The 26,648-nt window shown below is 37.3% G+C and overlaps 1 protein-coding gene across 5 annotated transcripts in view; it reads right to left on the bottom strand.

Annotated features, from left to right (window-relative positions):
* The window catches only part of LOC150091819 (ras-related protein Rac1-like), a 109,752-nt gene that overhangs the window by 34,140 nt on the left and 48,964 nt on the right, over positions 1 to 26,648 (bottom strand). For all 5 annotated transcript variants that reach the window (XM_090377157.1, XM_090377183.1, XM_090377148.1 and 2 more), the window contains exon 2: positions 5,251 to 5,389. In XM_090377157.1, the coding sequence (XP_090233283.1) occupies positions 5,251 to 5,375 (125 nt within the window). In that variant the 5' untranslated portion in view covers positions 5,376 to 5,389. The remainder of the gene's footprint in view (positions 1 to 5,250; positions 5,390 to 26,648) is intronic.

Genomic DNA, 26,648 nt, shown 5'->3' with positions numbered 1-26,648 from the left:
TGCAAACTGCATAGACTGACAGTGTCCACGACAAAAAGTAAAACTATGTTATTGAAAGGGCACCTCTCAGTGACTAAGAACCCGGTGGTTTCTTTAGGTGAAGCTCATCTCCAGTCTGTGAAAACGACATAATACTTAGGGATCCTAATTGATAGCCAACTATGCTTCTTTTCCTATATTACTTACATAACAGATAACATCCCAAAATTTGTTGCAATGATTGCATGGATAACAAGGAAGGACTGGGCGGCGCCTCTGTAGCCAGGTGGGCAGGAGCAGCAGTGCATAGCACATGCTTCTTGATTAGAGCGGGGTTCGAGCCCGTGCCCACTAAATACGGAGGATGCAGAAAGGTCAGAGAATGACCACCGCATATCCCCGGAGCAATATGACCTTAATTGCTAATGCTCCTAAAAACCAAATAACAAACAAACAAACAAACAAACGAAGGACTGGAAAATAAAAGGAAGAACACTGAATTTGTTCTATAACTGCATCTTCTTGCCAATTGTTAGTTATGGTGTACATGTATGGTTAGACTGTGGGCTGCAAAAGGCATGTCAAAAAGCTGTTTGCAATACAGTATGCAATGTTATTGAAGCTAAGTGCAGCCTGCAGAACTATTTCAAATGACGGATTGCAGGTCATGACTGGATGGCTGCCTCTAGACTTACATTTAGTCTTCAAATCAATGTGTTTTCACTTAAGGCACTGAGTACAGGTCTATCAATTGAAATTGATAGACTGGTGCATAAAAAAGAAGAGAAGAATTGTATCTGGGCTGTCTTTGTTGGTTAATGGCAGGAGAGATAGAATGATAGTACTAGGGGCCACACTGCACATAAATTCCTTCTGCATGTAAATATTAATGGTAAATCTTGGTCCAGATGGTGTAGTCCAAATTTACATGCCACTTTCTTCTTGACAAGACATGGATCATTTTTTACAAAGTTACATGAGTGAGTGAGGTATTGTGGACCATTTTGCTTGCATCTGTGTATATGAGTACTCTGATCTTAGGGAGGAATTAATAGCAGGGTCATCGAATCTACATGCATTGAATCCCGGATGTGAACAACTTCTGGTAGGAACAAGGACAGATTTCAAATCCTTCCAGGGTTTGCCATCCAGGTCAAAGACAGTTTAATCTTGTTACAAACAAAGGAGCAAAGAAATTAATTGTTGCATTGTGTAATGAGGTCTTGTGTCTGACTAAAAAACAACCAGGTTGTCTGATCATTAGAATGGATTTCAATATTTCAACAGGGTAGATGGAGGATGTGCAGTACCATTCTAATTATAGGTGGGAGCATATCCTGTTGTGGGCAATGACACCCAAATTATTTCAGAAAGACATCTTGGAGGGTTCTTGTGCAGATGGACTTGTTGCCTACTTTGCAATGTACCTCATTCTCTGTACAATACTATAAACTGTATTTGTAACACTGTATGCATAGTATTGTAATATACAATGAGGTTGCCAAATTTGGCTGGGACAGCCTGGTACAATAAATAAATATTAAAAAATATATATATATTTCTGGGCATGTTGGCTTGTCATGTTTCACATTGCATTATATTATTTACTGCTTTTTTTAATTAAATATATTTTTTGATATTTGGTTTCGCTCTATTATAATGCTCAGTTTGCAGGGTTTATGAAATTTGCATAAATAGGAACACTTAAACCTACATACTAGACCTCCCCCACCCACCCCTCTCTCTCTCTCTCTCATACATACAAATATTTTTTCTTTATATAGTACAGAGCATGTCATCTTTCATTATAAATGTCCCTTATGAAGCTATAATATGAACTTTTTAGCTTGACAGTAATTTATGCCATTTTCCATCATGAAATTTTATTAAATTTTTGTGTATATATATTACATAAGCATTTATAGTTGCAATATTGATTTTACTGTAGAAAAACATATAGACCACCTTTTTTCTCTCCCACAACTCATATGGCTAAACCATCTGGTCAAAAAGAGATTCTTTAGTTTTATTATATGAATGAATAATATCTGTATCTGATCATTGTAAAGTATGAATGCACTGATGACAGTGTTCCATTTCTCGGCTTAATCTTAGACAAGAAACTGAATTTCTCAGGCCACATCAAATGGTTGTGAACCTCTTGCTTAAAAATTCTAAACATCCCAATGGTCTTACCAGCCACTTTGTGGAGGGCCAATCACTGCATGCTTTTATATCTATACCATACCTCTGTGCGATCATACTTAGATTATGGGTCTCTTATCTATAACTCTGCTAAACTAAAGACTTTACAATAGCTAGACTCTGAACTCCATAGAGCCTTAGAAATATTGCTCTTGCTGAATGTTGCACATCTCCAAAACAAAGCCTGACACTCATGATCCTCCATAATCCTACCAATGACAAATTTCACTCTTGAATTATGCGATCAAAATCAGAAATCAGCCTACACACTAAAGTTGAAAATATTTATTTGCCCAAAATGGGAAACCATATATGCAGTGCATCCTTTAGCAAACAAGCCAGCTGGCATTAGTGTTTGCTCTTTTCTTCAACGTTTGCAACTTGATGTTTCTAATCCAGCTATACCTGTTGCCTCCATTGTCTCACCTTGGAAATTCTCTCCCCCTTACATTGCAATACATCAATGCTGGTATGGGGAAAGCTATTCTCCACCAGCAAAGTTATAAATGACTCCACAAAGCTCTTTATGTGCAGTATAGTTCTTGTAGTATCATTACTGCTGAACTCTATGCACTCTTAATAGCTGTGAATGCTCAAAAAAAGAAAGTCTGTGAAATTTCGTTGCCTTAAGAAGTTAGAGATTTCAGGAGCTTTCATTCCATGATATTTTTGCAGATTCTTTCAGTGTACTTCTTGCTCTACAGAAAAACAAAGGAACATTCCAACAAATTTAACAATTTTGCTCTAGTGTGACAATATGCTAGAGCAGAACCAAACATCAAAATTATATATGTGATTTTAAAAAATAGCAAATAATATAATGAAACATGACAAGACAACATGTCCAGGGATAAGCAACACTGCATCAACATAATGCACAGTCTATTTCTGGTATCTGCTGACATATGTTCAACTTAATAGGATATTAATAATGAATGCTAACTAGTCATAGTTAGCATGTCTACTGGAAAACAAGTAAATAGTCTTATTTTTCTGGATACCTGGTCACAATGGTACATCTGGTAATTAAAATGACAGACAACACTGCTAAAACAGCTACAGAATCCATAAATCCATCTTTTCGTTCCTTTTAGAGATTATAAATACTTTATAATGGCTAAATGTATGAAGAAATGCAACAGCGTAGAGAAGGGCAACCAGACTGGTGAAGGGAACAAAAGGGTGCTCTTACCTAGAAAGGCTTCAGTTTTGCAAATTGCAGGGTCTCGAGACTAGGCACATGCAGGAGATCTGATTGAGCTGTTTAAAACCTTGAATGGATTGAGTAAGCTGAGTGTTAATGGCATTCTTCCACTTGCTGAGACTACACACGAGTGGGCATAAATTTAAGTTCAGGAGCAACGATTGCAGGATAAATGTGTGGAAGTTTGCCTTTAGCCATTGGGTGGTTGATTGTTGGAATAGGCTTCCATTTAATCCCAGGGGAATTGGGCTTGGCACACCCAGAGTTCTGAGCTGGATATCATCATTCTTCTCTTCCTTGGTGATGTGATTCCCTTCTACTTCTCTCTCTCTGGGTAACTCAGAATTTTTTTTTTTTTTTGGCTGGTGCAGCAAAAGCCTCAGGCTTCCTTGCACCATATGGCTAATAATAATAATAATAATAATACAATACAATACAATACAATTTTATCAAGAGAATTTGTTTACAATAAATATAATAATAATAATAATAATAATAAACTGTTGTTGTGGAAGTGGATGGGCTGAATAAATTCAAGGAAGAACTAGACAAATTCTTGGAGGATACCGATAGGTGAACTGTGTATTTTTTTTGGCTGATGCTATATAAGCACTTTCTTACATCATTTGCCATTACTACTACTAACAGATGTGGTGAGCCCAAGATTATAATAAACTTTTCAAAATCAAATCTGACTGTCTCTGGCAGTCCAATAAACATTTGAATAGAAAGGAAGAAATTAAGTTTGCACATTGGCTATACCCACCTTACTAATTCTTTCAAGATCTAACCCCCCAAACTGTTCAAACTGGAATGTGAAACTCACAGTCCAGCATATCCTCATTAAATGTCCACTATATACACAGGGATTAGACAATCTACCCTTTAAGTTAGACCACCAAAAGATTTTCCATCCTTGAAACAACTATTAGACAATTGATTTGAAGTGAATAAAGTTCTCTTTTTTAAAAGAAATTAATTGCTAAATAGTATACGATATTTTCACTTTATTTTGAACTGTACACCTTAAATTTACATGTGGAACATTATGGCCATTGTAGCCTATGCTTCGTAACATCTTTACAAACAATGTGCACTGATGATACATGTATAACTGTTTGTTTTTGGTGAGTAAGAAACTATTGTTACACGTTCACTGAGCAAAAATAATGATGTTTCTACAGCACATTTACTGTAGCTTAGATTCATGAATCATGAAGGTAATCAAGTTTATTTTATTTTTTTATTGGCCTAATCACAGTTATTTTATAATCACTTTTTAACCATGGACTAATGGAATGGCACAAAACCAAGTATCTGTTGTAAAATTAGAGTTCTTTCCTTTGATATTCCTCACTAACTTGTCCACAAAAAAAAAAAAAAAAAAAATTTCAGCCAAAGGCATACCATTCATATTGATGTCTTTACCCAAATATGGGCTTGCAAATATGTACCTTGCTCCAACAGCACACATCACAATTACAATTTTTATACCATATTTGTTTGGTTTTTTTCAGCATATATATTTAAAAGAAGCAATATCCTGTGATCAAAAAATGAAATCTTTCTGTCCTTAAACCCTCTAGCAAGTTTACAAAAAAAAAAAAGAAGAAAAAAAATTTTTTTTTGGGTTCATTGCTGTCTTCTAGAAGAACCCAGCACCTATGAACAGTATGGGGAAGGGAGAATCTATACACTTGCACTTACAAAGGTACATTAATTACAAAAAAAGTTAAAGTATAATATCAAGAACAAAAGAGAGAGTGAGAGATTTTTAATCACTAGTGATTAAAAATCTAAATAAATTATTTCTTAAATAAAAAATTAAATTTTTACTTTTAAATATTAAGAAATTTACTTACACTGTAGGCACATAATCACCCTCTGGGAAGCTGCCTGTTGTGTAAGAAATCAGAAGACATGTTTTGCCAACTGTTCCATCACCAACAACAACAACTTTAATTGGTCGATTTCCCCTTGAAGTCATGTAGCCAACTGTATCTGCAAGAAAAATAAGCTAGCATTGCATCCAGATCTTTTAGATATGTAGCTTCTCTCAAGAAAAAAGTTAGTACTTGATTTAGATTATATCAGTAGCTTTCCAAAAAAAAAAAAAAAAAGAGAGAGAGAGAATGAACCTCATAAATATGTATACAAATGCACTGGCAACTTCATAATTAATCAATTAAAGCTGCAGACATTATCACTCGTCATATATTGATGGATGACAATAACAATTTAAGGAAAGTCATTTATTTATTCTATCAGAGAGAGAGAGAGAGAGCAACAACTGCATTACTCTTTTTTTTTTACATAAAAAAAAAAAAAATCTCTGAGATAGACTGATATTATTAAGACACGGATTTCTTCTAAAATTTATGTCATCAGGAATTAGCATACCTCATTCACACAAAATATTTATTATTATTATAATCCATATGGCGCAAGGAAGCCTGAGGCTTATGTTGCACCGACCAAAAAAAAAAAAAAAAAATTGAGAGAGAGAGAAGTAGTAAGGGATTACCAAGAAAGAGAAGAATGATGATATCCAGCTCGGGACCCTGGGTGTGCCAAGCCCATACTCACCAGATGTGAGCCCCTGGGGCAAAATATAAGGATTATAAAACACACTGGTAATAGTTATGATTTTAGATGACTGTTAATTTGTCCTATGACAGTTTATAACATATCAAAACAGGAATAGAAGTTTTGGAATATTTGAAATAAAGGCATATTATTTTATTGCATAATTCCCAAAGAGAAACTAAGCCTCTGTGGGAAAAGATAATCATTCAACATGGCTATACAATGTACAATCTATATGTATTAGTCACACAGTTTAATTCAAGGAAGCTATAGGCTTTTGCTACACAAATAAAAAAAAAAAACATTGCTTATGTATTTCATTCCTCTCAAAGTACTGATCTGGCTGACCTGAATTTTTCCATGTTGTCTGCCTCAATTACCCATGGAGACTTATTCCAGTAATCAATATGTTGGCTAAAAAAAAAAAAAGTTCCTATAATCCATTCTATAACACTTCCTCCTTAATTTGAATCTATTGCCACTAGTTTTAGCATCATTTATAACAATAAAAGTGGCAATTATTGAGAGACATTCCAGTAACACTGAGCACATCATTAAGTATCATTTCGATGACAGTGTTTTACCCAGAGTCAGACTGGAACTAGAAAGAAAAGCATCTCCCACCAAGAAAATGAAGCTGATAATGAAAATATGTACGTCTAACACACTTACACATATTAGTTAATACAAATTGGTATTCAGTTTACTGATAATAAATATATGTAATGTACCGATGCCCAATTCAACTAATATAAGATCCACACCTAAGAAATGACTTTCAACTAAATTATGGGTCAACATTTCAACTTTTTTGGGGGCCCAAAAAGTTAAAATGTCCACCAAAATACACAAAAGTTTATGGTAGTAGGAATCCCAACTGATCTAAATGTGCTACTGAAGAAACAATAAGTACTACAGGTGATAACTAGAAGTACTTATTTTGTATACATGCAAATAAAATAATAAAGAAAAAGAATACAGCAAAAGGGCAAGAAGGGTGGAATAACAAGAGTTGGCACATTGCATGCAATCTGCCACCAACACAAAATCTCAATCACCACTTTGATATCACACGTATTCAGGGCTGTAGTGGAAGGTAAACGTAGGTATATGCTGTATACCCTCTGGATTTTTTGGGCAAATAGCAATACCTTCTGGTTTTTGAAAGACTTGAAAAAAACAAATATTATTAAATACTTACTGCAAATTAAAAAATAAATTTATTAGAATTTGATTCTTAGGATCTTTATTATTACTTAGGATATTTTATTTATAGTTTTATTATTTTTAATATATATGCAAGAAAACAAGCTTATGCCAGCATCAGGAAAAAAAAAAAAAAAAGAGAAAACCCCTCCCATTTCATCCCTCCAAATGCCTGTCCAGCTTAGTCTTAAATTTAATTAGGCTATCAACTTCCACAACAAAACAACAAAAGATGGAAGTCTGTTCCACCCATCAACTAAATGCTAGCTAAAGACAAATTTCTGCACATCTATTCAACAACTGTCTTTCCTCACCGATATATACACTGATGAGCCAAAACATTATGACCACCTACCTTCCCTATCGACCCCTCTGCTTCCTATTTCACCCCCCAGCCTTTTGTCTCCCCACCCAAATCTGTCATCTCACACAGCGATTAGCCCTACATCAAAATTCTAAGCACACCAAAATTCTTGCCCGACCCAATTAGGCTTTATCAAGACCTTCAGTGTAAAACCCCAAACAGTGCTCCTAAAGCAAAACCCCAAATACGCAATAAAACATCCTCGTGACTATTTATTTTTCTAATTTATATTTTTTTTTTTTTGGTCCTAGCCACTGAAATCCCAGGAAAGTAGGTGGCAGGACCTGCCAGAGTACTGTTTCAATCACTGGTAACACCCGGCTGGCCTCCTCGTGGCTGGTATTGGTAACGTCGGGCCCCACTAGGGGCCCGGCGGCTAACAGGCCGGATGAACAATGGGCACAACATACTACATAGTACATATCCCACACACTTTTAAATCTCTGTCTTGACCGATACAGAGAACATACGCGGAGATGGTAGAAATCCCAGAAACCACTAGACCCTCAACATACCTAATATGATGTTGGTCCTCCACGTGCAGCCAAAACAGCTCGTATCTGGTGAGGCATAGATGCTACAACATTTCTAAATGTGTCTTGTGGTATCTGGTATCAATGCATAACCAGCAGATCCTTTAACTTCTTAAGGTCTGTAGTTGAGTTGCTGTTCCAACACAAACCACAGATGCTCGATGGGATTGATGTTTGGGGAATTTGGAGGCCAGGGCAATACCTGGAGGTCTTCCTCATGTTCCGCAAACCAGTCTCGAACAATCTGGGTGGTGTGGCATGGCACATTATCCTGCTGAAAGATGGCGCTGCCAGAGGGAAAGACCGTTGCCATGAAAGGGTGTACCTGGTCAGCAATGATGTTTAGGTAGGTGGTAGATGTTAGAGTGCCTGGCACATGGATGACTGGACCCAGGGTATCCCAGCAAAACATCACTCAAAGTATGACACCGCCACCACCGGCCTGTTTTCGTTCCACAGTGCATTTAGGCGCCATCACTTCCCCAGGTAAACAACGCACTCGTACCTGGCTGTCCACATTGTGCAACAGGAAATGTGATTCATTGGCCCAGATGAACTTCTTCCAATCACTGAAGGTCCAGTTTTGATGTTTGCATGCCCATTGTAGGCACTGTCGCTGGTGAGTTGTGGTTAGCATGGGCACTCGGAGTGGCCTGCAGCTATGCAGCCCCATTTTCAGCAGGTTCGATGTACTGTGTTGTGACACATTACTCCCATCACCAGCATCCCAATTACCCACTAGTTGCGCCACAGTCACCCTTCTGTTGCCACGTACCAGCCGGGAGAGCCTTCACTCACCTTGAGCATCGATGAGCCGTGGTCATCCGACAACTCGCTGGCAGTTCATGGGTTTCCCCTCCTTGGACCACTTTCGGTTGGTACTAACCACAGCTGACTGTGAGCATCCCACCAGCTGTACTGTTTCGGATATGCTCTGACCCAGTCGTCCGGCCATTACAATTTGGCCTTTGTCAAACTAGCTAAAGTCTGTTGCCTTTCCCATCCAAAGAACAAGAATAACACTGATTAATGGAGCTCAGTATCAGGTATTTTTTATACCATGTCCTAACCTGCACACGTGTGGGTCAGGACATGATATAAAAAACTTGCAGGGGCTTTGATTTGAATAAAGACTCGTTGGTCATAATGTTTTGGCTCATCGGTGTGTGTGTGCGTGTGTATATACACACGCACACACACATGGATATACACAGTATACCCTCTGGAATGCGATCAATAAGCACAGTATACTCTCTGCATATGTAAAATTCACAGAGTATACTGCTAATTTTACGACTACAGCACTGCATGTATTCATGATTCGTGTCTTCGGGTGCATTCTTTCTTTCATTCATTCATTTTTCAATTACAATTCGCATTCATTCCTCTCTTGGCTTGTGTACACACACATACATGAGAGAATATATATATTGTACTTCTAGGTTTTGCCACAGTGCCGGCGTTGGCCTTTGCACATTACTTGAGCGTTTTTGACGCACAGGTCTTTTGCAGACTGCACCCTATCTCAGTCAACCAGCTACCTCATTGCTAATCCGATATATTTTTACTCTACCATATTCTATCATATCTAGAACATATCAATACAGACCGATGTAATGCACAATCTTTCACTTAGATGACATTAATCGGTGCTGATCTCATTAACAACCTTAAGTTATCTATAATGTTAAAATTTACAAATAATTCTTCGCCTAATACGGATATATATATATATATATAAAAACTAATATTACTGTGTATATATATATATACAGTAATATTTGTTACATATATGTATTAGTTTATGGGGAAGAGTATTGCAAAAGACATAAATCCATGGAGAACACATAGGTAAAATATGGTACATTGTTAAAGTGTACAGATACCTAAGATAATATACAAAAATTTAATCGCTATAATTTGGGTGACTCCTTCCAGAGTCAACCACCCAAATCAAAAGGAAAAGACAGCAATAAGGGGTTCTCTTTTTCTGTGATGATCAGCATGCACTATAGCAAAATAATTTTTAATAAGATTATATAACAAACAGAATTTAAGATTATATAAAATATAATATTGTTGTTTGTTTCATTTGTTGGTGCAAGGGCTACTTAGGCCATAATGCATCATTGGATAAAATATAATAGAATTTAAGATTATATAAAATATAATAGAAAATTTAAAATTTATAATGCATAGTACACATTGATCATCATAGACCTGACAGAATGAAAGATATAAAGCTAAAAATTAAAGCAAAAATAAAGCATGTGGTATTAGCAGTATATATATGTATGTGTGTATGTGTTATTTTATTTTTGCATTAATTCAGAATTATCTCATTTACTCTCAAAGTAATTCCCCCATTTATCCTCCATTTCAGTATGAATATGCTTTTCATTATCATGTACCACGTTCATTCTTATTCAGTTTTGCTCATGATACATCAATTCATTCAGTAAACAGACATCAATCATTCATACATCAGATACACCTCATTCAGATCTCATTCTTTTGGTGGTTTGGGAAGGAGGGAGAAGGAAGTGTATGTGATGAGGGGAGTGCCAAAGGTGGCACTTCACATCCCCATTCACCCTCTGAGCAGGAAGGTGCAGAGCAGTCCCATAAGAGATTATTCTACCTCTGAAAGAAAGAGGACTCCAGAGATGACTATGTCACCGAATATCAGCATAAGTCCCACCACTTACAACCTGGTGTTGCCAGATGACATGCCACATTTCCCTTCTGGAAGTAACCATTATCAGCATAGAGGGATGCAACTGGTCACCAACAATATCCAGTACACTGTGGCTTTCAGACATTAATTCACCAGTATTCCCTGTGGTAATATTTTTGTGGCACCTAATGTGTGCTGCAAAAATGCTCCCCACACTATCATACAAGGTGCAGCTAAAATGAAAGGTGCCTCCGTAGCCAGGTGGGAAGGAGCAGCAGTGCGTAGCACACGCTTCTTGATTAGACCAGGGTTCGAGCCCGTCACCGCCAAATACGGAGGATGCAGAAAGGTCAGGGAATGACCACCGCATATCCCGGAGCAATATGGCCTTAGTTGCTAATGCTCCTAAAAACCAACCAAACCAAACATCACTGAGTGTATATTGCAATGGATATAGTTACTGCCCTAGCCAGCATTAGCAAATCCATTGCTTTCCATTCAGAAATGTACAGTCGATTTGCTGTATATATTATATATGCGCCTCCGTAGCCAGGTGGGAAGGAGCAGCAGTGCATAGCACACGCTTCTTGATTAGACCAGGGTTCGAGCCCGTCACCGCCAAATACGGAGGATGCAGAAAGGTCAGGGAATGACCACCGCATATCCCGGAGCAATATGGCCTTAGTTGCTAATGCTCCTAAAAAACCAAATAACAAACAGCTAAAATGAAACAAGAATCATTATTTACCAATGCCTTACTACTGCACATGTCAACAACATTCATACTGTGCTGTAACTTGTTTTTTCCTGACACAACACTTTGCTTCGTTACAATTGGTTAAGTTTTTATTGAACTGTGCCTCTTTATGTGAATCAGTGTTTTAACCCTTAAGCAAGAAAATGAGTGATTGTAATTTAGAGAAAAGAACTGTTATTAAATTTTTAGTGAAACTCAGTAAAAATGGTGCAGAAATGTTGGAGATGTTATGGAAAGTGATGAAACCATAAGTCGGCCACGTGTGTACAAATGGCACAAACAGTTTAGAGAGGGATGGGAAGATGACCACAACAACAAGAAGACTGACAACTTCAATGACAGACACGAATGTTGAAAATTTTCAAGAGATCGTGCACCAAGACCATCAGATGAGTATTCAACTAATCGCAGAACAGTTGCATGCTAACAAAGAAACAGTAAGAACTTGACAGTGGTTGGGCATGAGAAAGGTGTGCATGCAATGCACCATGTCATTCCTTGGTCACAGTGAGAGAGTTTTCAACACAAAAAGAAGATCACGACATTGGAGCACCTGCCTTATTCAACATATTTGGTGCTATGCAACTTTTTTTGGTTCCCAAAAATTAAAATCCACTTCAAAGGAAATTGAACCTAGAACTTAGCAGACATTCAGAACAATGCAGCAATTAAAGGCGGTATCTTCGGAGGACTTCTGCTGCTGTTTTAGATCCTGGAAATTGCGAATGGAGTTGCATAGGGGCAGCTGGAGAGTATTCTGTAGGGGATAAACATTGAAATTGTTGTATTTAAAATAAATGATTTAAAAAATATTTGTTTCTTTTTAGCTGCACCTTGTACTTCTATCACTGACCACTAGTGTTGACACTGTTGTCATGATGGATCCACTGATTCATGTACTGTCACTACACTCTAGTTCTGCCATCAACATGGAAGAACTAGAACCAGGAAGGTTCATTATAACAAGCAACCTTATCCATTCTTCAAACATTTGATGCTGGTATTATACTTTCACTTGCATGTCTGGTAGTGATTGTAATAATACTGTGGTCAAAGTCACTGCTGGCCTATTTTCTTGTTTTTGCTGATAACCTTTAATACAGTGTTTTATATAGATGAATATTGTTGGTGGCCTGTGTTTATCTGTTTGGTAAATTGGATTAGTTGTGCATTAGTTCATTTATTCCCAGAGCTATATGTTAATGCAGAAACCTGAAAATGGCCACATCCAAATGCTAACTCTCAGGGTACAGAGGAAAGGTGGGGGACTGCAAAATGAACAGACCTTTTCATGTTTGGGGATACTTTTTCTGATTGCATCTAAGCATTCAAGACTTGAAATGGATGTTTACTCCCACCCTCACTTTTGCATTAAATTAATACAAAATAATTACTCTTTATTGTACAACACAATGAACTAAACAATATTGTTGTACAAGCCCTTCACTGCTAGAAGAAGACCATGGGTTAACAATATAGCCTCTATATTGTGGGAGTACTTGCAGTGCCTGCTGGCACTGCAAGTACTCCCACCATGACCAAAATAACATGGATTTCTTTGGATTCTCTGGAAACTGCTTCAGCCCCTCCCTTTAAAAAAATCGAGGGCCTACCACGTACTTGTAACAATGTAAAATAAAAATAAATAAATAATGCTGCATTTCATTTCATTGCAAGGCATTTGAAACAAATATTTTCCTATATAGTTTTTTTTTTTCTTTGCCCCTGAATTTTTGAGGAAAACATTCGCATTATAATTCACAAGTTTTAAACTTTTTAAAAATTAAAATTACATCAAAAAACAGTCCTGTAGACTTGTTAAATTTTGTTAATTTCAATACACTACAATCTCTATCAGTTAACAATTTGATTATAAAATCATAAATTAAAGATTTTAGAACTGTTATCAGCAATTTATTATTATACACTTGAAACACAAAAGTAGTCTATTATAAAATTCTCAAATCTACTTCCTAGACTTTATTATTATTATCAAGGAGGTGGGTTTAAGAATAAAGTAATTATGAGTAAAGAAGCGATGCTACTCGTAGACACGCTTCATTTCAAATTACTGACAGTTTCTGAACATGATAAAATTTTAACAGATATAAAAAAAAAAAAAAAAAAGCAGCCAAATCTCTCGAAACAAAAAAAAAAAAAAAAAAACTGTTTACAAACTGGCTCTTCATACAAATGTTTTAATTAGCAGGTGTCCCTCTTTTTTCTTCAAAATCGTGCTCCCTCTAACTTGATGAACCTCGCCCATGCGTTCTTGAAAAACAACGTTAAATCAAAATTCGCCGGGATGTAACACAGCTATAAAATGTGCTTAAGGAGAGTTCAATATGGAAAATTTTGCGAACGCTGGTTAATAAAATATCTTGTATAAAATCAATATATCCATGGCATTACCACTGCGTATAACGAAACCCGAGAACGCAGTCGCATTCCAGTGAATTCCGAGCCTTGGGTCAAAGTCCCTCACAGCTGGAAATATATTTCATAGACACGTAAGAACTAAAATTATTTCTTAGCTATTCATCGAAAAGACATAAAAAGAGTTCAAGTTTAACTTATATGGAATTCTTTGACTGCCTAAGTAGACTTTTAAATAAAAAAATAAATAAATAAATCTTCTGTTTATACTCCGGGACGACCACTCGGTCAAAGAAGTTCACAAGATAGAATACATGGAACAGCACCGTATTCAGCAATCACGGGCCTGAGACGGGGTCACTCAAGGCATGTATACTTATGCACCCGCGCGCTTGACCACTCGGCTACGGCGATAGTAGTACTAGTAACGGCAAACAATGCAAGAAAGCAAGCTTACATAGCAATATAGCATCAGCCAGAAAAAAAAAAAAAACCCTACACATCCGTACCCTCCAAGAACTACGCTAGTTTTCCCTTGAATTTCTTCAACCCATCCACTTCCACAACAACAGATGGAAGGCTATTCCAACAATCAACCACCCGCTGGCTAAAGGAAAACTTCCGCACATTTATCCTGCAACTATCCTTCTTCAATTTATGCGTGTGGAGTCTCAGAAAGCGGAAGGATGGCATTAACATTCAGCTTACTCAATCCATTCAAGGATTTAAAAACCTCAATCAGATCTCCCCACAGATGCCTAGTCTCTAGACGCTGCAATTTTCAGAATTGAAGCCTTTCTAGGTAAGAGCACCCTTTTGTTCCCCTCACCAGTCTAGTTGCCCGTCTCTGCACCTGTTTCAGAAGATCCACATCTTTCCTAAAGTGAGGCCTCCAGACCTGTATACAGTACTCAAGATGGGGCCTGACCATGGCTTTAAGTGAAAATGTGCAATCAAGGCAACAAAGGGACAATCACCTCCTTATCCGTGCTAGCAAAATTTCTGTTTATCCTTGACAAAACTCCATGAGCTATCCTGGAAGCAAGTCTGCATTGCTCGCTTACAGAATTTCATGTCTGACTGCACAATTACCCTCAGGTCCTTTGTCATTCTCCACTACCCTGAGTGTAGTGCTCATAGTTGATATGTTACTCTGGGGTTACTGCAACCTATGTGCAGTACCTTGCATTTGTCAATATTTAACTTCAACTATCATTTCTCAGCAAACTGACCCAATTTTCCTAGATCTTGTTGCAGTAGCTCACCCTGATGACCGTCGTTAACCACCCTGCCAACTTTTGTAAATAAATAAATATTCTGTTTATACTCCGGCACGACAACCAAGTCAGTAGAGTTTTACAATCAATCGTCAATACAAATATTTATTGTATTTAGCAGTCACGGGCTTGAACCCAGGCACGTGTACTTCTGCACCCGCGCGCCTGACCACTAGGCTACGGCGACTACTTGCAAACTTAGACATTAAGCCTGATGTACCTTCATCAATATAATTAATAAATATTGAAAACAACAATGGGCTCAGCACTGAACCCTGGGGAACTCCATTAATAACATTAGTCCAAGAAGAGCAGTGCCCATTGATAACCATTTTCTGTCTTCTTCCACTTCCCCATCCCTTTATCCATCGCAGTAACTTGCCCTTAATGCCACATTTCTCCAGTTTGTACAGCAATCTTTTATGTTAAACTGTATCAAAAGCCTTCCTGAAATCCAAGTATACGATGTAAAAATTATTTTTTGCATCCAGTACAATGATCCACTGCATCATAATAACCTATCAGATTGATTAGACAAGACCGCTCCTTAACAAATCCATGCTGTGATTGCAGTATAATTGCATGCCTGTCTAGATGGTCCTGCATTACTTCTTTAACCAGTGATTCCATTATTTCTCCTGGAACAGACGTTAACAGGTCTGTAATTACTCTTGCCCTTTTGATCCCCCTTTATGAATTATGGATAGATTCGCACATCTCCAGTTTATAGGACCCTCCTCTGAATCCAAGGATGCTCTCATAATTATGGCTAAGGGTTTGTTTACCTACTTTGCTGCCTCTCTTAATATAATTGCATAGATTCCATCTGCTCCAGGTTCGTTTTTTATGTCCACCTTCAACAATTTCTACTTCTCTTTCCTTTCAGTTATTACAAAGTCATTTTGCTCCTTGTTAGAGTTTGATAAACTTCTGGCATCTCCTTCCCCAAAGAATTCCTCATGTGTGAACGTAGATGCAAAATAACTATCCAATATTTCTATAACCTGAGCAGGGTCATCAAGAGTTAACCTATAGACATCAAAGTGGCCCAATGTGATTCAACCCCTTCCTTCTACTGTCAATATATAAGCATAGATGTCTTTGCTGGTTTTTTTTTTTTTTTTTTTGCGTTCTTTTGCCAGAGACTACTCATAATCTGCCTTAGCTTGCTTAACCTCCTTTGTGACTTGATTACAGACTAATTTCTATATACCACAGGCTTCTGTATCACCTGATAATTTATATGCATCCCATGCAATTTTCTTTTCTGTCACGTGTTTCAACAGTTCATCTGACCTCCATTTAAGCCTAAACCTTGAACGGTATTGTTCATTGGTATGAAAAACCTAATAGCTTCTTTGATTACTTCCCTGAATACTTCCCATTTAGAATTTGCTGTTGGTGACATCATCAGTTAGTCCCACTGCACAGAATTTAAAAACTGTCTGAGACCGCTGTAGTCACCCTTACGAAAGCAAAAGCCTTTTCCTTTACCCTTGACAGTAGTTATGTCTTTAATTAAATTCCACATTAGTTACACTGTGATCGTGCCACTCGGTGGGCAAATCCAACTGGTGATGTGGTTAATTAGATATTATTATTATTATTATTAGCCATATGGTGCAAGGAAGCCTGAGGCTTTTGCTGCACTGGCCAAAAAAAAAATTTCTATTACCCTGAGAGAGAGAGAGAGAGAGAGAGAGAGAGAGAGAGAGAGAGAGAGAGAGAGAGAGAGAGAGAGAGAGAGAGAGAATGGAATCACCAAGAAAGAGAAGAATGATGATAGCCAGCTCAGGACCCCGGGAGTGCCAAGCCCATACTCACTAGATGAGTCCCTGGGTGTCTGTAAGCCAAATAAACCTTTCCAAATAAGTCGTTATTCTGCTCCCAATTTATAGCAACCTGAGCAAACGACAGAAATTTGGAAAATACACGAGAGGCCTAATTTCAGGGCCGTGCAAAGGTAGTAGTAGTGACATGTGATGCAAGAAAGCAAGTGTATGAGCTTTTGCAGTTTATGCAGCATCAGCCATAAAGAAAAAAAAAAACACACACACAACCATTCCCTCTAAATGTTTGTCCAGTTCCTCCTTAAATTTATTTAACCTATCAACTTCCACAACGACAGATCGAAGTTTGGTCCAACAATTAACCACCCGCTGGCTAAAGGCAAATTTCCGTACATCTATTCTACATACCATATTTAGAGGCCCGGATGCAAAAGAGGTTAACGAATCCTCGTTTATTTATGTTGAGACTTTAATGGCACACACGATTTGAGCCTCCTAGATCGAGGGTTCTGGTACGGCGAGTCCAATTCACCCCCCCCCCCCAATTTGCACAGCCCTAAAGGCATTTATTGTATTGCTGTGTCAGCAGTATTTTCACCAATTTCAGAACCCATTTTTTCCCCTTGCTCTAGGAGTTTCAGTGATACTGTACTTCATTTTCTTTTGTCATCCATATTAAATGGTTTTATATAAATAGATGTCAAAATAATACATACAAGAATTCATACAAGCAGAATGACGTTGAAAGTACAACTAAAGCCGATTAATACATCGGTGGAACTACAACAGATACTCTTCGAATGGAAACGCCGTTAAACTCGAAAGATCGATGACGCTAATCATAGGCTGAATCAGAGGCGGATTTAACGGCGGGCGCACCGGGCCCCGACTTCTGAAGGGCCCACGCAAAACCCCAACAAATTAGTTCAAAACTTTGTGATTATTATGATGCTATTATTAATTATATTATACATATATTATATTCAAATTTTACTGGAAATAAAACATTAATAGTACATAATATTTTTTATTAATTTAAAAAATTGGTTAACATGTATTTTTATTTTCCCTGTCTCTCTCTCTTTTTTTTAAGGGGCCCAATATTTTCTTCTGCGCCTGGGGCCTCAACTGACCTTAATCCGCTCCTGGGCTGAATAAGAACAATATTAATTTTCTGCTTAGTGCACATTGGGTGATTTGTCCTAATTACGAAAAATGTTCTGTCTCACTGGTGGCATTTCTTTTTCTTTTCCTTTTTTTTTTTTATAAAAGTATATTTTTGAATTATTTGGGATAAAAAAAAAAAAAAAAAAAAAAAAAACAACGGACATTCACATTTCATAAAGATTCGGCTTGAAGAGTGTGTTACTTCGATATTGTTAAAAAGAGGAACCCAGATTATAAAATAAAAGAAAATTGCAAAGCAATTTTCTTTTATTTTCGGCTAATAATGCTACTACCTCCCGACAGGGAGATTCCTTCAAATCCGAAACAGTTGAAGAGAAATCTCTGTAAACATGGTGTTTCAGATATCCTCATTATCTGCTGTCGGTCGACCTTGCAGACCATGGATGTGAAAAATGGCTACTGACATTTCTTCCATGAAAGTTTCTTAGGCGCGTTGACACTGTCAATGTGGGGAGTAGAATCTTGCATGAAAATTATGCTTCTATGTAAATCACGTTCAATAATTTCGAGCATAATGCTGTTCGGAAATATGTTAAGATATTGTGCCGTTGCGTGTCTTATGTTCATGTCTATTTTTTTTTTCCCAAAAAAAATTAATAATAATAAATAAACGGGCGCGTACATAAATACTATAACCTTTAAATGGATGGAGTGATCCTTCAACGTGCTGAAGATTGTCTGTGGCCAAAATTTCACAGTTTGTCTCTCTCTCTCTCTCGGTGAAATGCCATTTCCTGTCCATTGGATGTTAAATAAAAATTCTGGATCCTGCAACCTTGTTGATCGTCCATTGGGAGGAATCACGACGACTTTAATGGTCTTGTGGTTCAAATCGATAAAAATGTTTGAGTTTATAAAGAAACAGATGGAAGCTTACTTTTAAAAGCTTCATGTACCATGCTCAGGGGAATACCAGTCACACAAGATGCATGGCGAGCACTATATCACCTTAAAGAATTTGAATGGGCTTATTATAATTGCAAACATCAATTTTTTGATCGCTGAATACGGTGCTGTTTCTTGTATTCTGTGTATCTTGTAAACTCCTCTGACAATTTGGTCGTCCCGGAATATAAACAGAATTTTTTTTTTTTTTTTTTTCTCGTGATGCTGACGGACGGCAGCTACTAGGCTTAGGAGTTAGGCAACCTTCTTTGACGTAGCCGAGTGGTCAGGAGCGGGAGTGCAGTAGCACACGCTCTTTGAGTAGACCGGGGTTCAAGCCCCTGACTGCTGAATACGGTCGATCTGCCAACCTGCACTGGACCAGCGTGGCAGATTATGGTCCATTTCCCTCAGCATGAATTGTTGAGGAGGCTTCCATCCTGCAGTGTGTTGATAATGGCTGCACTTTACCTTTTTTTACCTTTGACATGAATTACAATATTCAATACAACTATTCTTCTTTGACATGCCTTACACTATTCAATTCTTGAACAAGGATGCCTAAAGACATTTTTCTGTTTTTGACATGCTCCAACGGCTGCAATGACATTATCGCCATTCTTATAATAAAATTTAATTAAAAGTGCATTATCTTTAGGCAGCATCTCAAAACGATCTTAACTGGACTTTGTTACTTCAGTTAGGACTACAACTTCGTACTTTCTACCTGACGACGAATGATAAGACCACGACAAGCAAACATTGGAATTCTCCGATCCCAGAATCAATGCGTTTTATAAGGTTTTATAAATGCAAAAACTAATATGTTTATCGAAGTAAACAGATCGCTGTTCACCTTGTGGTCAAATTTCGAACTAAATTTTCCACATTCCTGAATACAATTCTAAAAAGATGTTTAATACGACCTATTAAGGCACGTCAAGATGTGTTCCTGAAATCTCTTCAATTGGTCTACAACAAGTCTTTAGAAGGGATCCCCAATCTTTTCAAAAAAAAAAAAAAAAAAAAAAAAATCAAGATTATATGTGACCTGAAATAAGGCGAATTCGCCCACACTCATAACTACAGACCACCTGCTATTTTAAGTGCTTATGCTAAAAAATAAAAAAATAATAAATAAATAATAATAATGAAAATTTATATAGCAACCCTAAAAGAGTCATTTGTACATATTCGTGGACGCCCTACTACGATTATCATCATGATCATTTGGAAAAAATTTTGGCAGCGCTTGAAAAACCAATGCAAACGGATTTCATTTATACTGACCTTTCCAAAAGCCTTTGACACTATAATTTACGATCTACTTGTATATAAATTTGAATCATATAATGTAGAAGGATCTCTAATGCCTACATGTTGCGTTCAGGGGTTCTTCAGGAATCTAATCTGGGTCCTTTGTTTCTCACAGTTAATGTGAATGGAAGGGTTTTAGGCGCATTAGCAAATTAGGCCATATTGGACCGTATATAATATGCCTGTAAGTTGCGCGTGTTCTGTGGTCGATTTTCCATTACCTGGACGCAAACCCGAGTTTCCGGGAGAGAAAACCACGCTACCTTCGCCTTAGACCGATTAACTCAGCCACGTCCTGAAAAAGATCCATAAAATTTCCTCTCGTCATTGAAGGGATTCGAACTCAGGTCTTCCCCATCCGGTTTGGGGACGGTGATAATAACTGTGCTACTCACAAGGGCTTATGTGAACGATGTCTTATCAATACATATTCGTGGACGCCCTACTACGATTTTATACCTCAATATGTATTGAGGTTACGTCTGATCTATGTTGATGATATAAAACTCTTTTCAACAGTAGCTAATAATGCCGTCAATCTACAAATGGCCATAAACAATCTTTGCTAAATGGTGTAACCACTGGTTACAACATTTATACTGTACTGTGAAAATAAATTCTCAAAAGTGCTCTGTCATTTCCTTTGGGGACAGGCATAAAAGGCAAGTATAAATGCATGACTGCAAACTTGAAGACTTTTCCATTTCCAGAACTGACAGTGTTCAGGACCTTGGGGTTACCTTACAAGCTAATGGGTTATTACATAAACATATCTGCAACATTACCAATTCAGCATACAGAATGACAGGTTTTATTAGAAGGCACGGGTTCAAATTTACATCAGACATTGCACTATTCCTTCTCTACTCATCACTGGTAACACTTGTTCTAGATTATGCATCAGCTGTCTGGAATCCACATCTCTCCACTCTCGTGGAAGATCTAAAAAAGCCTCAAAGGGGATTGTTCCTCCGTTACAGGAATAAGATCACTTACCACTCCAAAGATTATGCAGTCATAAAAAAGGTAAACTGCAGCCATTATCAACCCACTGCAGGATGGAAGCCTCCTCAACAATTCATGCTGAGGGAAATGGACCATAATCTGCCACGCTGGTCCAGTGCGGGTTGGCAGATCGACCGTATTTAGCAGTCAGGGGGCTTGAACCCCTGTCTACTCAAAGAGCGTGTGCTACTGCACTCCCGCTCCTGACCACTCGGTCATATGCGATGTTTTCAAACTCAATTCCTGCTGCAACAGAAGAAAATATGAAGCCATATTTTCTTCATAAACTTAAACTCCAATTCGATGCGGATTATTCGGTGCTTCTTGAGGCTATAATTTTAATACTTCTCACCCTTGTATCCGAGGTTCCTAGACGTTTCGTCCAAGTATACTGAGAACTAATTATGGACGATACACTCCCTTAACTCGCATGTGGTAAACGAACTCCACGCAGCCTGACTTCTTCGAAGTTCACTCCTCCTTCAAAAGTAATCTTAAGTATATTACAAAATGATAAATGCCTTAAACATATCTTATACTGTTAATATTTGAATTATCATAGTATTAAAACTAATCATATTCCAAATTTCATATGTTTAGTAATGTAATATATATATATTCTGCCATATAAGGCAATTGTAAGGCCACATCTCGAGTACTGCTTACAGGTCTGGAAGCTTCATTTTAGGAAGGATGGGAATCTGTTAGAACAGGCGCAGAGAAGAGTAACGAGATTAGTGAAACAAAAGGGTACTCCTACCATGGAGATCTGATTGAAGTGTTTAAGGCTCTGAATAAATCGAGTATGATAAATGTTGATGGCATCCTTTTATCTGGTGTTGTGGATAGTTTTATTTAATAAACTTTTATCTGGTGTTGTGGATAGTTTTATTTAATAAACTTTTATCTGGTGTTGTGGATAGTTTTATTTAATTTAAGAAATTTCTTTCTTAAATTTAATAAAACTACCCAAATTATTAGAGGAGTTGAACAGGTGATGTGGGATGTTTTTTTTTTTTTTTTTTGTTAAATAAAAAAAATATATGCCTGCGTATTTTGTGTACTGATCCAACGTCGTTGTCATCAGTTTTCTTTAAAGTAAATAATTTAGCAAGAGCTGAAAGTTTTATGTTTTTGCGACATTTGTGTGTATTACGTAAGCTATACCAATACAGTGACATAAAGTTAGTGGCCAAAAAATTAGAAAACTCTATTCAATATCTAGTAGGGCGACATTTTACCGAACTACAGCACGGCACATACATGTCATGGAATGGCTTCCAGTAGGAACCCGAGGTGGTCTAGCATCAGATTTCTCCATTCTTCCATCAGAATATTTGTTAGATGCTGTACTGTGATCGGCAGAGAAATGCAAAGCCAAACTGCCCTTTCCAGCACATCCCAGACATTTTTAATTGGATTCAGAGCTGGGGGAAATAGGCGGCCAGGGTAGATCATGGAAATGTTCCTCGAACAACCATTCTGATGAATAATTTTTGTACGGTGAGTACCTGCGTTGTCGTCTTGAAAGTATTCATAGCATATCGGGAAAAAAATGAAGATTGCAGGGTGAAGTTGGTTCGATATTAAAGAAAAATTATTCAATGGAGGTGACACGACTAACTGTACCCAATAGAGCGGACCCAACACGTGCCAACAGAATATTTCCTATACCATGATACCACCTCCTGCTGCTTGAGCGGTGGACATGAAACAGCCTGGATGCACAGCTTCATGAAGATCACGTCACACTTTCACCCTACCATTGGTTCAAAAAGGTGTGAATCGAGCCTCGTCAGTGTACCACATAATCGTTTTCCACTAGTCCACAGGCCAGTCTTGGCGTTGGCGGCAACATTCAAGTCGTATAATTCGTTTTTTCACAGATATAAGTGGTAATTCCAGATGCTTCATTTCCCACCACACAGTCTGCGCGGGTATCACAGTGGTATCGTCACCGTCCTCCCCACACCAGGTGGAAAAGGCCCGGGTCCGAATCCCATCGATGACGCGAGGAACTTTAATGGGTTTTTCGCTCCGTGGCTGAGATAGTCGGTCTCAGGCGTAGATAGCAAGGTCCCCCCCAAAAAACTAGGGTTTTTTCGTCCAGCAAAACAGGCAAATCGACCAGAGAACACACGCAATTTACAGACATAATACATAAACGGGTATACGCGATCGTTTACGGGTGACCCCAATATAATAATTTGAGTTCCCACCACACAGTTCACTTGGAAATGGGTCCTTCTTTGCCTAAATTGATTTTTTTTCAGCCATTTGCTGCATATTGGACCCTTTATTCTGATGCACAATTTACTTTAAATTTCTGCAGTCTTGTTCTTAGAATACTGACTTTCTGTCGTATTTCTTCCTTTTAGAGCTGCATTCTCCTTTCATTTCCCACTCATTGTACACTTCTGAGAGGGTTGCTTTCGACCTGCCAGTGATTTCCTTTGTTTTTTCCATTGTGGCTCCTGCTAAACTTTCTCCAACCATAACACCTTTCTGAAAATCAGAAAAATCGCCTGTCTTTATCATGACCAGATCGACTAAGGAGCCCCAAAAACTTGGAGCGCCTTAGTCGATCTGATATCAGGAAACTTGGTATCAAATAAATACTATACGTTTTCGGGTATACCATGTGATTATACCATGCGACAGCTTATATGTGTATACCGTACGTTTAATTATTTGACGCCAACTGCAACAGATTTATGATTTTTTGGCCAATGAGTGTAGTTAACAGGTTGACATAAAATTATGGGAAAACGAAGTGCAGAATGTCAATCAAGATCCATTACTTGCACTCTCGCCTGGATTTTTTCACACCAAATCTGAACAGTGTTAGTGAACACCATGTCGAGAGATTCCATCAGTACGTACAATGAATAGAGAAGAGATACCAAGGAAGATGGAATGAAGCTATGATGGCGAATATATCTGGATCTTGGTTCTGAATGATTACATTGACCACAAAAGATAAAGACGTTCAAATATACATTTTTAAGGATATATTTGTGTAGCCGAGTGGTCAGAAGCGGGAGTGCACATGGTCTTTGAGTATACTGGGTTTCAAGCCCCTAACTGCTAAATAAGTTCGATCTGCCAACCAGCAATGGACCATTGTGGCGGTTTATGGTCCTTTCCCCTCGATATGAATCGTTGAGGAGGCTTCCATCTTGCAGTGAATTGATAATGGCAGAAGTTTTTTGTGTTATGGTTTCAGCATTTAATTTTTGATTTTTTTAACTTGTTGTTTACTTGTAACAAAGATTAATTTTATCTGAACAAAAGTAAAATACTGTTAATAAATCTGCTAATATAGTGTTATTGCATATTTACTTCTTTTTTTTTCGTTTCTGGACAAACTATTGATGCTAAGCAAAAACTAGCGTTTTTATTCTGAATAAAAAACGTTACTTAAAAAATAACTTTTGCTATAGGCAAATACATCTTGCATTTCTTCAGCACTAAAGAAACAAAAGCAAAATATTAGCAGGTTTTTCAAAGCTTTCCCTTGGAAACAACTTATTGCTGCTAGGAACATCACTACCTTTCCCCTACTCATAACGAGGGAGATTGACACCCGAGATATCCCCAGAGTTCTGATAGACCCACAAAGAGAAGGAAGGAAATTGCATCCGTAACATCCAGTGGCGCTCTATGCTTAATAAACTCGACTGCCTCGATAGTCATAGTCAATACAATTCCTCTTTGCAATATGCTCTGCCAGATGTCAATAGGATGTGCAACTCTAAGAACTCAAGCCTCGTCACAAATATTTCAACTCATCCAGTCAGTTATAATAAGAAAATGTTATTGAGATGTGTTTTTCTAGTCTGATGATTATTTCACCAGATTCCCTAACTAAAAACAGCTTCCATTGATTAATTCTAAAATAAACATGTACCCCTCCAACTACGTATAATTTTATATCATATTATTTCTACTGGTTAACTGTAATGCTATTGTATGTAATTTAATGTATATATTTAATAATTTAATTTAATAATTCCAAACATTAATGTAACGTTACCAGCTAATGAAAATAGCTATGAAACCCGCAACCCACATAGCGCATACGCTGCACAGGATTTAAAATTGAATAAATAAATATTTTGAAGCGTATTGCTGTTTAGTATTTATGCAAGGCAACTAAGGACACCCTTAACCCTTTGGGTAAAACATTCTAAAATATCCTATATATAAATATATATAAAATTGTGCTTACATTAATACTAAAGAGGATATGAGGTAAATGAAATTTCCTATATTTTTCTCGAGTGGGTGGAAAGCATGTTTTCTATTGTAAGCAGTCGACAAATTACGCTATTTTACAAATAATTTTAAAAATTAAAAGCAACAATTAATGTCTCAAACAGCTTCATTGCACATATATAAACTCTATAAATATCGTTATGGTATATTTTATTTTATGCTATAGCAATTCATTTAAAATATCTAAAATAAAACTTCCTGCAATCCTATCTAAACATCCCCCCCCCGTAACTTAAATTTATGGCCCCTAGTTCTAGAATCATTTATAACCGTGAAAATCTCATCCTCATTCATTTTACTTTTGCCTCCTAGAGCCTTAAACACCTCAATAAAGTCTCCTATAAGGAGCCTAGTTTCCAAGCTGTGCAACATAGATATTCGAAGTCTTTCCTCATATGGACACTCCTTTTTCTGATCTCACCAGGCGAATTGCCCGTCTTTGGCCCTATCAAGAAGCTCAATATCTTTTTTTTTTTTTTTTTTATGTGCAGTCTCCACACCCGAACACAGTATTCCAAGTGTGGTCTAACAATAGTCTTATATAAAGGGATTATGACGTCCTTATCTCTACTAGAAAATGTTCGATAAATCTTTTTGCAATTATTTAGTGCTGGGAGTTTCACAATACAGTGTAACGTTAAACTAATTAGGGAATGATCTATTCGGATAACCAATTTATTTCAGATAAAATAGACGATTTTTTTTATTTTTTATGTACAAAATTATTGATTTCCCTACTCCATATTTGTTAACCAGTCAGATAGTGTAAACAGTGTGCATGGTAACTGCCTTGACTGGTTTGGATAGCCGAATCCTGTAGAAATTTGTAACAATACAGGCCAAAGATGTTAAATGAAACTGCTAAATATTCCAATCATACTTGTCATCATATTACGGGGCAGTTAATGTACATGAAATCATAGTGGCCATCAGAACTATGAAGATATCTCCTCCCTCCAATCGACAGTTAAAGATAAGCATTTTTGCAAATAAACTATCAAATGAATATAATCTTATCCTT

The sequence above is a fragment of the Mastigoproctus giganteus genome, chromosome 1, assembly GCF_048544385.1.
Source record: "Mastigoproctus giganteus isolate SK-2022 chromosome 1, ASM4854438v1, whole genome shotgun sequence".
NCBI classification, from domain to species: domain Eukaryota; kingdom Metazoa; phylum Arthropoda; class Arachnida; order Uropygi; family Thelyphonidae; genus Mastigoproctus; species Mastigoproctus giganteus.
This window is presented reverse-complemented; position numbering and strand designations above follow the sequence as displayed.